Source organism: Equus quagga, chromosome 19, assembly GCF_021613505.1.
Source record: "Equus quagga isolate Etosha38 chromosome 19, UCLA_HA_Equagga_1.0, whole genome shotgun sequence".
In the NCBI taxonomy this organism is placed as follows: Eukaryota; Metazoa; Chordata; class Mammalia; order Perissodactyla; family Equidae; genus Equus; species Equus quagga.
This window is the reverse complement of record NC_060285.1, coordinates 12,434,882-12,446,992: the sequence shown is the minus strand read 5'-3', so window position 1 is coordinate 12,446,992 and position 12,111 is coordinate 12,434,882. Positions and strand designations below refer to the sequence as shown.

The following is a 12,111-nucleotide window of genomic DNA, read 5'->3' as shown; positions in this document are numbered from 1 at the left end:
AAAGTACCCATGGAGTTGGAGCAACAGCAGAAATCACTGTTTTACTAACTGAGACAACTGGTTTGGTCTCAGGAAAAAATGAGGAAAACCCTGGTCCATAAGATCACGGGATTTTCTAACTCATTCTGATGCTCACTCTGTGAAGCAGAAGGAGAGTCAGGTTTGTGTGTGTTTTATAAAAAAAAAAAAAATAGAGAGCAATAGCCAGCTATAAACAGACATAAAATGACAAAGAGAGGAGTATCTGGAATTTGTACAAGACCCCCTCTCCTGAGCCAGTCCAAGCACAGGCACTTGCCCCGTGCTTCAGGGGAGAGGACCACGAGTGTTACCTGTGTTGTCGGGCATCGACGCCTGGTCGGTGTTGCGCTCCTTCTTGAAGACGATGTTGCCGAGCTGAAGAACCCCCGAGATGACCCGCAGCAAGCCTTAGGGTGCGATCAAAGGCAGCTCAGAACCAGGCAGGGGCTGGAGGAAGTCCCTGAGTGCGGTGGTCACTCCCTCAAGGGCCAAGCAGGGACACTAGGGTACCAGGCCTTGGTCTAACCCACGTGGCAGGCCCAGCCGCCCCACAGGGCTCACTCCCTCCCTGCGGGCGAGGTTCTGTCTCCAGGGCCTCTGGCCGACCTCGGCTTGGCCAGCCCTATGCTTGGGTACGAGCTATGTAACACTCCCCCCAGCACTTCTAAATCTGGACCAAGGACATGCCTCCAGCCTAGGGGCCCACTGTCTGTTTTTATAAATAAAGTTTTATTGGAAGACAGCCATGGCTCATCCATTTACATATTGTCTGTGGCCGAGTAAAGGGGGCTCCAACCCTTAACGCACTCTCCTCAGCCCCCAATCTTTCTAAAATGAAGCCTCAAAGCCCTCTTCCCCCTCCTTCTGGGAAACGAGAAGACACGGGCATGTTCCACACTGCTATTCATTCTGGGCTTCCCCAATGCAAGGAACACAGCCCCAGCCCCTTCCCACTCTGCCAAGACAAAGTGGAATATTCCACTTTCAGCAAATGGCAAGGACTGTAGCCGTGGACTCAGACCCTGGGCAGTGAAGCACCTGTCCTTTGTTCCCCTCTGCGAAAATGCCTGTGGTACCACCGGGAATGAATAACCCTGAACTCAAACCTGAGGTAGCATTTCCCACAGACTCACGGCTTCCCCCCGCCTCTGCCGGACTCCCTAAGAGTCAGAGCCACAGGAAGCTCTGCCCAGGCCCAGCAGCTGCCCCGATGCCCCAAGGGCGTGGTGACCAGTCTCCCGCCTCTCCTCCCTCACCCACAGGAGGGCCAGCTCTGTACCCATTTGCTCCTCTTCTGGGATGCCCATAATCCTCATGGCCTCCATGGTCTCCTGGAACATGTCTTTGTCCTGCTGCCCAGGGATGGTGACGTGCCCATTGGACAGGAAGCGGTATTTGTTGTACGGCTCCAACAGCAGGTCAGCTGCAAGGGGTGGAGAGCAAGGGCGGGTCAGTGAGGTGTTGAAACCAGACACTCCAGTCAACGCTGTGGCCTCAAAGGTCTGGGAGACTGGGAAGCACCCCTAAGCCCTGCGATACCCCAGAAACAGTGAAGTAGCCAGGAATGCTGACTCTCCTCAGCACGCAAGAGTGACACGCACAGGGCCCATGAGAGCCTCAGGGCCTCATGACCCACAGCTGCACACGCAACCCGCCCTGACTTTTCCCTGGCGCAGCCAGAAACAGGGGGCTGAGTCCTCAGGATGGCTGGACAACAGAAGTCATTTTCACTTCTCCTCCCCAACCCAAGGCTGGAGTTTTCATTTCCCAAGTGGAGTGTGTGGCCCGATGGCACGGGAGCCCCGGTGGTGCGCAGCCCCACGTCAGGCTGGGGGCCCATCACTCACTCTTCAGGTGCTCCCCAGCCCCGGACAGGAGATAGTAGAAGATGTGGAAGGTGCGTTCCTCCTTGGCCTGGCGGATGGCCCGGGACTTCTCCAGAAGATCTTTGCAAACATTGAGGAACTGTGCAAGCTGGACGGAGGCAACCCTCCACGCTCCCCATCCCCATCAAAGGGAACTGAACTCCGCCAGGCAGGAAGAACAGCTCAAAACGGCAACACTCTCCTGGCTCCATCTTTCAAGGTGTGCAGCTTGTCCAACCAGCTCCCACTCCCAAGGGCCTCGTCTATTTAAAGGGGGCCCCCTTCTCATGAGAATGGACATGAGCATGTCTCCCTAGCACAGGCTGTAACACGGGTGTGGGGGAGAAATGGGGCAGCAGCCACCCCAACTCCGGCCCTGTGGGAACCACACTGGCCCACCTTCAGGCGTTCCATCCCATTCCAAGCAGAACTTTATCCTGCCAGTAACCTAGCTCTGCCCGGGTTTTCCATGAGCTTGTCCTGGGACTCTTCCGGGTGCCACAGATGTGGTGTCCTAACAGGCCCATAAAGGGGAAACTGCAGGAATCAGGGAGCAGCCTCTTCTCCATCAAGGTCACTTCCCTCCCCTCTAGTCCCAGATTCTCACTACAATTAAGCACAAGGATACAAGTCTCAATATTGGCTCCAACGATGTAGCCATTGACATCAAAGTTGATGCGAATGAATTTGCCCTAAAGGAAGACAAGGAAGAGATTAGAGGCCCCATATCCTCTAGCCCCCACCTCCAGCTGGCACAGCTTAGAGGGAGAAAACCAAAAGCCTGCCCGTGGTGGTGATCAGGGGCCCCGCACTCCACACTGCACGGGCACTCAGGACTCAGAAGCGCCACACCACTAAAAGCCTGGAGCCAGGACCCGCTCCAGTGGTGGCCAAGTTCCTCCACAGAAGGAAAGGAGGGAAGCAGGGATCTACAAGTGTTCCTCATGGCTGGATCTGGCCTGCGTTCTAACAATGGGACAATGAGGGCGACCCGCGGGCACCCCCCACTCCCTCGCTGGCTTTTTGCCTCCGGGGCTAAGGAAGCCACTTCTGCAGGTGCACATCAACCGGAATGCGACCCAGCGACTCCACGCAAGAGGCCCAGGAAGCAGCAAGTCTGAGGCTTCCCCACTTCTGGGGTGAGAGCACCCAGGTGGACAGCGACAGGAGCTGGAGCTGCGGGGAGGAGACCCTGACCCCCGAGCTGGGTCGTGACGGCTGCTACTCACAAATCGTGAGGAGTTGTCGTTTTTCACGGTCTTGGCATTCCCGAAGGCCTCCAGGATGGGGTTGGCCTGCAGCAGCTGCCGCTCCAGCTCGCCCTGGAAAGGAACCCGGGGGTGCAGTGAAGGCCAGGCAGCGGGCTGCCGAACCTACGCCGCCAGGTGGACGGGATGGTGGCAGAGCCATGTCTACACAGCCAACACGTCAGAGCAGAGGCTTCTGGATGGGCTCCGGCCACACCAGCCTCAGTCACTGTGTCACTTAAAAGTGACCTTCCCACCAGGTCTCTGGAAACCTTGACTGGTTTGAACTTACTTTCACAGACTGACCAACCAGCGTCCCTAGAAAGGGAAAGCGGGAGGCTCCCCCAGCTCTGGGAACCTGGCACAACTGCCCAGGTCAACCCTGGAGGATGCGGGGTTGGAAAGCAGCACAGGAACCAAGAGACGCAGAGCCACACGGTCCCAGCCCAGGGGCACCGGCCTCCCTCTCCCCTCCTTGTCTCCAATCCCCACCCAACACCATTTTTTTTTTCCCTTTTCATAGGACAAGCAGAGAGGGACCCAGATCCACAAAAGACACCAGCTCATCTGCTCCGTGTCCAAGTCAACACTACGTTCACTTTCCTTGCTGGTCCCCTGACCTGTGCACTGCCCCCCCCCCAACCTTGCTCCCAGCACATTAGGTATCTGAGCATGGGATCAACAATGCCCATTGTGGGTTCTAACTGTTTACTGATAACACCAACAAATCCTACTGTGGTCTCATGACGCTTTGTGGTTGACAAAACACACCCTTATGCCTTCCCCTGGATCCTCATGATCCCCAGGGTGGGCAAAACCGAGTAGCCCCATTTCACAGAAGAAAAAACTGAGGTTGAGGGATGGGGAACGCTGTGCCTGAGGTCATCCAGCTCCCAGCCAGCAAATCGGGTATTCGAACTCTAGTTCCACCTACGAGCTGTCAGTCACAGCTCCATCTCCCGCCCTGCCCCACCTGGGGGCTCCACCCTGTCGGGCGAGAGCAATGGTGGAAGCAGCCATCGCCCTCCCAGCCGGCCAGATAATAACTGACACTGAGGGAAACATGGATCTCATTCACCTTAATACCCAGATACCCTCTCGGGGGAAAGAACATCACACAAGGGCCAGGCAGGGTTTGTATTTATTAGCAAGGCTGGAGTCGGGCCAGGATTTTACAGGAATGAAGGCTGCCTGTGAGTGATGAAAAGGAAAACTGGTGGCAGCAGGCGCCCCCAGGAGAGTCGTGAACCACAGCCTTCCAGGCACACCTGCCATAGGGCGAGCCTGTCTGCAGGGCACCGAGGATGCTCTGGAGTCTGGCCAAGCCAGGGCTGGAAGCCTACCCGAGACGGGAAGGGGCCCGGCAGACCCTCCTCCTCTGCCGGCCATCCTTGGCCAGGGTTCCTCCAGGGCTGGGGAGCGTTTTGTTCTCAGACCATACATATAAGTGAAGGAGGGTCAGCGGAGCCAGGTCAGGGGGCAGAGGTCAAACCCCTAGAGCACTCATTGCATGTGTGCTTGGCACCAGCGGTCACAGACCAGGGCTGCCATCCCCCGGGCTCGGGCAGGGCCTGGGAAGTCAGCCAAGGCAGCCCGCGGAGGCAGACTTGGATGGCGCTGCTCCCCACCCACTAGAACGTTCCTCTCAAAGCACAGGCCAGGCTGCCAGGCTGGCCGAGCCACTCCCGTTCCGTTCCTGCAGACGGATGGGAGCGTGGCCCCCGCCAGAGCCTGCCCCGGCTCAGAGGCAAAGCCAGGCCTCTGTTTAGGATCCACACGCTGTTGCTGTGGAACGTGGGACCGCTGGGCCAACTCGGGAGCTCCCTGCTGACAACGGCGACGGCCAACCTATGGGTTTTTCTTTATTGATGTCTAATTGGGCCAAGAGACTTTTATTTTTCAATGAAATTTGCATTCTATGAAATTATGAGGCTCTTGTAGGCAGCGCATGCTCATAAAAGTTTGGAATTACCCATCCGGTTTCTGAAGGGCTTCACGGGGTGGTGTTCCTGCCAGTGGGCTCCAACTAGTGCATAAAAAACAGAGGGAGGAAGAGGAGGAGGGGTCAAAGGTCACTGCTCAGACTATGAAGTCCATTTGGGACGGTCCCTCACCCAGGCTCTGCTTTACTGACATCCAGGCCTGGCCAAAGCCTGGCCTCCCCCAGCAAAGTGAGGTCCGGGACGTCCCAGTGGGCAGTCTCGGGATGAGCAGTGGGGTCACTGCCAGCTCACTCTCTCCCGGAGTATGCCTCAACAGGCCTCAGAGTATGAGAGCCGCAAACCAAGTTCAAGAGCGTCTCAAGCCCCAGATACGTGCGCAAAGTCACTGTACAGGTTTCAGGCAAGGAAATCCATCAACCTGGTCAACGGCCTTGACAACTGAGGGCCTGAGCAGTAACTGGAAGCCGAAGGCAACCTCATCAATCACTCTGGTTGGACGGAGTCAGAGACAGGTTGCCCATCTCACACGCAGCCTGAGAAAGAGGATGTGACAAGCAAGCTCCCACTTATCACTCCCCCGCAGGCCGTCTTCTCCAAGCGCCCGGGGCTGCCTGCCCCTCTGCAGCTGGAGCCCCAGACGTAAGGCACATCGGTCTACATTCCTGCTCTGTAGCTGTGGCCCTGTCTCCCGTCCTCAGGGCAGACTCCAAGGTCACCCTCAAGAGACCCAGGCGCATACTAGGCATTCAATAAATAGTTGGGAAATGGATCTTAGTGCAAATCCAGAGATGGAAAACCACAGCCAGAGAACTCCTAACCTCACAGCCCTGTTTTTAAAATAGGCATCCTAAAAAGAATGGAAAATGGGGGGTGGAGAGAGGGAGCAAAAGAAACTTTATGCTAAATATAACTCCTGACACCCTGTGGAAAAAGATTCAGAGTGTCTTGAGAAGTCTGGCACATGAAAAGTTACTTTTGGTTCGATTCCAGAAGACTGTGCTCATTAGCAGATTCTGCAGGACACACCCCAGGTCTGCATGCAAAGAGACACACTACTACTTACTTATATACGCTGCACACAGCTCCCCAGCAAAGGGGAGCCACCAGACGGCGCAGTTCCCCTGGTGGCTTGAGGGGACACCACGGACACTTAGATTTCACAGAGAAGTTTAACAGTGTGTGCTTGAGAGAAAGAGAGAGAGTACCACACGGGCATGCTTAAGACCGGTCACCCCCGACTCTGGGAAAGGCCAATGTGGGGCCTTCCAGGAACTGCTTCTGACTGGCACAGTGGTGGCAGGCGATGGGGCTGGCCATCTCCATCTGGTCTGGAACACTGAGCATGTGCGGCTCCGGGAGAACAGAGTCCCGTTCCACTGCACCTCACTCAGGGTTCCGCACAGGGCATTAGAGCCGTCATGCTCATGGGGGATTCTGGGCATGACCGGATTTTCTGAGAACAGCTAGGTGATGAGGCCGGACCCATTCTGCAGGAGCTGTCATTTCAGAGTGCACGAGAGGTCACTGTGTATCACACCCAGCCCGCCCCTCCTCCAGAGACAGTCAGTGAGCCGAGGCTACGAGAACAGTTCTAGCTGCAGAAAGTGACAACGGTGTGGAGTGAAAAGCTGCTTAGAAAAAAATACGTAATTCAAGGGCACACGATGGGCAGAACACGCATTCCTGGTGCAGAACGTGCAGTAAACGTGCAGCTCACCTAGCGAGGACGCTGCTGCGCTCGACCATAATCCATCAAGAGGGAGAGGGGAGAAAAAGGGAAGTGAGACGACTTTCCAGCTGCCCTTTCTCTCTTCGCTGGGCGCTGTCCACCCAGAGGCATTTCAACAGCAGGGAAAAGCAGCAGGGACTCAACGGCCTGCTCGAGACCCTTCAAGTCTCCATTATCTTGAGAACCAAGTTTTGGAATCTCTCTTCCGTCCTCAGAGGAGGACACCACGCAGCAATTAGCTGCCAAATGCCAGGAGTACTCTACACTGGACCCTGGGTGGTCTCCAGCTTCCAGAGCAAATCAGAAGGGCAGGAGGCAAAGGGAGAAATGGGCTGGCTACCACCAGACCCACTCCCAAGACGGCCAAGCTGCAGCCTCAAGACAAGTGGGTCCAGCCTCTGCTCTGTTCCCCAAAACACTCTCATTTTAAGCCGAACCACGAATCATTAAACACTCTTCCTCTGGAAGACGAGGCAGGTCGTGGAGGGGAGGCCCGCACTCACCTGGTCTTTCTTGCTCTTGTGTGAGGAGGCCACGTGAGCCAGATACTGAATGACTTTCTTGGTGTTCTCTGTCTTGCCAGCTCCAGACTCACCCCTACCAAGAGACCAAGGACGTTCTCAGGGGAGAGGTGGCCAAATCCTTGAAGTCTGTCCCCTCCCACTGGACACTCTACAGCCTACCACGCTGTTGGGCGCCAATGAGGGACCCAACAGCTGGTGGCAGAAAAGGGGACAGGCAAATGAATGCTACGTTCTGGAATCCTCGCTCAGGCCATTTCCCATGGCCCTCCAGAGGCCTGACAAAAGTAAACTTATATCCACTGCCTGCCCTGGTCACTTGGCAGCCTTCGCATCCAAATGTCTTAGGAACCAGTTTTAGGCAGCTGTTCACTCAGGGGTCAAAGGCACTTAAACACGCTCCTTCGAAACTTGCCTTGAAGGAATGTTCTGTCCCATTAACTCCCTCGGCAACCGGGTTTATTTATCTCCACGTTAAGTTCAAAGGATGAGGGGAGAAGCCTCAGTGTTTACTTCAACTCAGGTAAAGAAAGCCACTGCTCAGAGCCAGAAGGAATGTTCCAGAGGGGTGAGTTCCCAACTGAGCTGTGTTGAGAAGAAGCTAGCTCTTCCTCTCTGCTATAAACCCCACCCACTGCCCACCCGTTCCCCTGAGGAAGGCGCTTAAATCTTTGGCAGGAAATAAAGCTCATCGTGCTGTGGGACCACTGAGCAGCCAAGATATCACTGTAAGGCCCATGCCCTGGGGAAGGGGCGGGGCTTGAACTGGGAATGGCACTCATAAACCGCGGTTTTGGCAGGAGTCCCCAAGAGAAGAACAGGTCAGGGGTGACACAGGCCCCACCACCCACACAGAGACACTTACGTGCACAAAATGGACTGGTCCTCTCGATCTGAAACGAATGAGACATCGGGTTAACTCGAATCAGATACAAAAAGCTCCCCTGCTGGCTTCCGAAGAGCTGCCCACTTCCTGGGAGCCCAGAGCCTCTAACGCAGCACTGCCGTTGTGGGGGGCCCTGCACGCCGGCCCACACGCAGACCCCATGCCTCCCTCGGAGGAGGGACATTCTCAGGTGGCCGTGCCACAGGGCAGCAGCTACCACCTCCAGGAGCACAGACCGGCCCACCCGCAATACCCGCCTCCAGACACTAGAAACACTTCGGTCTCTCCCACCTCTGAGAAGGCTCCCAAGAGCTACCCTGCTGAGCACTAGGGCGGGGCCTGCCCCATATGTTGGTAACTAGGGGTGGAGGCTGTTAGAAGTAAGGTCCGTGGCAGGTTTTTTAAACACTGTTCCCGTTTAAGTAAGGAGCACGGGTTAAGAGGCTGGGTGAGGGGTGGGGTAGACAAGGCTGGCATTGCGATGGGACCACCCTGGGGAAGATGCTGCCTCAGGCACGAGGTGCGTGAGACCCTGGCCATGTGCCTGGAGCCCCGGCCTCCTCCTGTGATGCGGGATAACTGTATATGTGTAAATAACATGCATGAAAGCCAATAGTGTGGTGTCTGGCACAGGGAAAATGCTCACTAATGTCAGTTTAGAGGCAGCTCAGAAAGAACAGAAACTCACTGGAATGACAGCTTCTGACTAGTTTCTGTGACATCTTGGGTCTCCAGACCTAGGTGTCAGGAACATTCCAACTATCCTGAGCCCTGAGAACTGCTCAGCACATAAGGACATAAACAACGCCCTGCCTTTGGGTGCGGGAGGAGCAGCAACGCCCGCACTTTGAAAGCTAAGTTTGACGGAAATGCGCTAAGACATTCGGGGCTGACCCGGTTCAGGGCTGGCTGTCCAATTTTCAGCAAAAGCTGACACTAACAAACTAATTTGTTTCCTTTTCACCCCCCTTCATGTAACACCCCCACCCCCTTGAAGTCAAATCAGCCTGAACACAGGACCAAGTCTCAGTTTCCTTATCCATAAAGTAAGTGGGATTAGTTTGAAAAACAGAAACAACACACGAATGGAATGGTGTGGTACTCTGAAGAGAATGAACTCCACAAAAGGCTGCTGTCTGTTTATTTCACCATGACGAAGTCAGGTGACAGGTTGGTAGTGGCACTGTCAGGGCAGCGGGAGTACTAGTTGAGGAGTAGTAGAGGGTAGTAGTTAGTAGTACTGGCACAGGACAGAGACCGACGTTGGTGATCTAGAAGGACACACTGAGGGCTCCCACTGCCCAGCCAGGGCCCTGCAGGACGGGGCCCCGGGAGAGCGACCACGGCTCCCCGTGTGCATGGCGAGGAGGCGGACCTGGCCCTTCATTACTAGCACACCCTGCACTGCTAAGCAGCAGCCTCCTCGCAGGGTGAGCCAGCGCGCCTGACCTCAGCGGCACGCGGGCTGGGCATGATGAGCAGCTCTTCTCCTGTCTGCAGGTCACTCGGAAGGGAAAGAGGGCGTCCAGGCGGAAAGAAGCAAAATTAACCCTCATGCCCATCACAAAGGGAGCCGCCCCTGCCACTCTGCACCTTCCCCTTCAGGCCCCTCAGAAGCGCCCGCAGTGTGGAGCTGGGAGGAACTGGGCCACTCACAGCCTTCTCAGTACCACGGAACCACCCACAGCGGCCCCCGAGGCCAGCCTGGCTCCCTTGTCTTGATTTGCCCCAAAGAGGGTCCTTAGAGGCTGTGCGGCTGACAGCAGAGCCTCTATGAGACAGCCGGGAAGGCAGAGGGAAGTAGGCAGTGGGGACTAAAGGCTGGGAAGACACAGCAGTTTCCATCGCCCGCCCCTAAGAACGGTGTGGGGACCGCTAAGGGTCTGGAACAAACCCAGCTGTGATCCAGGCCCCGGCCTCCCCCACTGCCCCTCCCGGGCGGCCCAGCCACAGCATGTTTAGTCAACGCTCCACAAGCAGGCAAGATGGTACCTGCGCGTGTTGGCAGGTCATGAGGCAGCAGCGGGCCAACGTTACCATAAAAGGAAACATTCCCATCCCTTCCAGAAGGAACCGTTTTCCCAGAGCTGTCCAGGCCCGGTCCCCGGGATGGCTGGAATTCCTCTAATTGTGTGAGGAGGAGTCAGATGCTGAGCTGCTGAACAACAGGAAGCAGAGGCCCCCAAACACACACACATGCAGGCAGAGACACACGTACATACAGGGACGTGGACCCAGCTGCAAGTGGACGGGTGCACACAGGTACGTGCACACAGAGACACACAGGCATGCACACAGTTACCTACAGGCACATTGTACACAGACACACACATGCACACATAGAGGATTGCACACACTCCAAATTGCAAAATTCCACACCCAGAGTCACTGTAACCTCCATCACCCCACCGTCCCCAGCTCCCCCCTCCTCTGACCTTTCACCTCCAGTTCCTGAAGCCCAGTTACCACTGTCAACAAGCCCAAAAGGAAACACTTTGACACTCACTGTGCCAGAACATTCATTTGGGCAAACTCTTTTGCAGAGGAAAACGATGGGAGGCCTTTCTCATTTCCTCAACTCTTGTCCCCACCACCTGGCGCCCCACATCCGCCTGCCTGCAGTGAGTGACACCATGGCCCCTCACATCGGAAAAGGTCTCTTCAATTCCTGCACCAGGTCTGGGGCTGTCATCTTGTGGCCTCACAGTAACCTCAGGTGGTAGATAAGGCAGGCACTGTCCCTGTTTTGCACAAGCTCCTCACAGCAGTTCTGGTTTGTTCCTGAGCTCAGAAGCAGCTCTTCTGGGCAGTGGGATGGTTAGAATTCTCAGCAACCAGTTGGCCCTCCGCCTGCCTCAGTTTACTCCGCCAGACCCCCAGTGCATCCTGGTGGGGACCCTCCTTAACACTCACTCCATAAGCCCCTCCCACACGGTCATCTCCATGGATGCTCCAGAGCAGTCCAGCCCACCCCGTTTGTTTTGGCTCGAGTCCTTATTCGGGCCTATATGGACTGAAGGCTTATTTGAAAACGCCCTTCCTTCCTCCACACCAGAGGAGACAGACAGACAGACAGATAGGAATCCTATGGCCCAGTACCAGTGGAGTGCACCCACCAGAGACAGTTCTGTTCTGGGAAACAGGCCCCGTTGTGGGAAATGGGCCCAGCTCTGGGATGAAGGCTAGCCTGACACAGGCCCCTAAACTCCTCCTGCCCCGCCCCTAACTCGGGGGTGGGGGCGGGGGGGCAGAGACAGGATTAGGAACCTCTCTGCAGTGGTTTTCGAATCTTACAAGCAGTAGCAGCCTTCCCTCAGATAAAATCTTCCCGAATGCCCGTATGAAGAACAGGAGACGAAAAGCTGAGCTGCGTGGGCAGCGGAGGTGGGGTTCCTCCGAGCACACTTTAACCACAACCGGCAGGCGTCTGGAGCAGCGGCGGCAAAGGCTGCGTGTGCTCGAGCCTGGGCTCCAGGCTCCACGCTGCACTTCCCCTCGGGATGCCGGGTCCCGTGACCTCCCGGGCAACAGAGGGCAGGGCCTGGCCAGCAGGGCTGCTCCAAGGACTGAACGAAGCGGGTACCTACAGCCCGTGGTCCGGCACAGGCGCTCAGAGACACCGTCCTTCATAACCCCGAGCCTCTGCACGCCCCCCCCAACTCCAAGCTCTCCACTGCATGCCCTCCTCGGAATAACAAGAAGAAAGGTTTTAAGTTACATATTCAGTGATGAGGCCATTCACTCTCCTGATTTTATTCAAACCCAAATGCCCCAAGGCCTTTAGGAGCTGATGCAGGTTTCCAACTGGACAGGTGTCTCCAGCCTGCTCAGATGGTCCAGACTCCAGTGGGCGGAAGGGAAACCTGACTGCAGGTATTCACCCCGGGTACAGACTTCTG

General features: G+C 56.1%; 1 protein-coding gene across 1 annotated transcript in view; it reads right to left on the bottom strand.

Moving 5' to 3' along the window:
- MYH9 (myosin heavy chain 9) overlaps window positions 1–12,111 on the bottom strand; it is a 90,442-nt gene that overhangs the window by 33,422 nt on the left and 44,909 nt on the right. The window contains exons 4-10 of the mRNA XM_046646246.1: window positions 8,192–8,219; window positions 7,309–7,402; window positions 3,116–3,208; window positions 2,515–2,578; window positions 1,869–1,967; window positions 1,301–1,444; window positions 333–428 (exon numbers count right to left, since the gene is read on the bottom strand). Of these exons, the coding sequence (XP_046502202.1) occupies window positions 333–428; window positions 1,301–1,444; window positions 1,869–1,967; window positions 2,515–2,578; window positions 3,116–3,208; window positions 7,309–7,402; window positions 8,192–8,219 (618 nt within the window). The remainder of the gene's footprint in view (window positions 1–332; window positions 429–1,300; window positions 1,445–1,868; window positions 1,968–2,514; window positions 2,579–3,115; window positions 3,209–7,308; window positions 7,403–8,191; window positions 8,220–12,111) is intronic.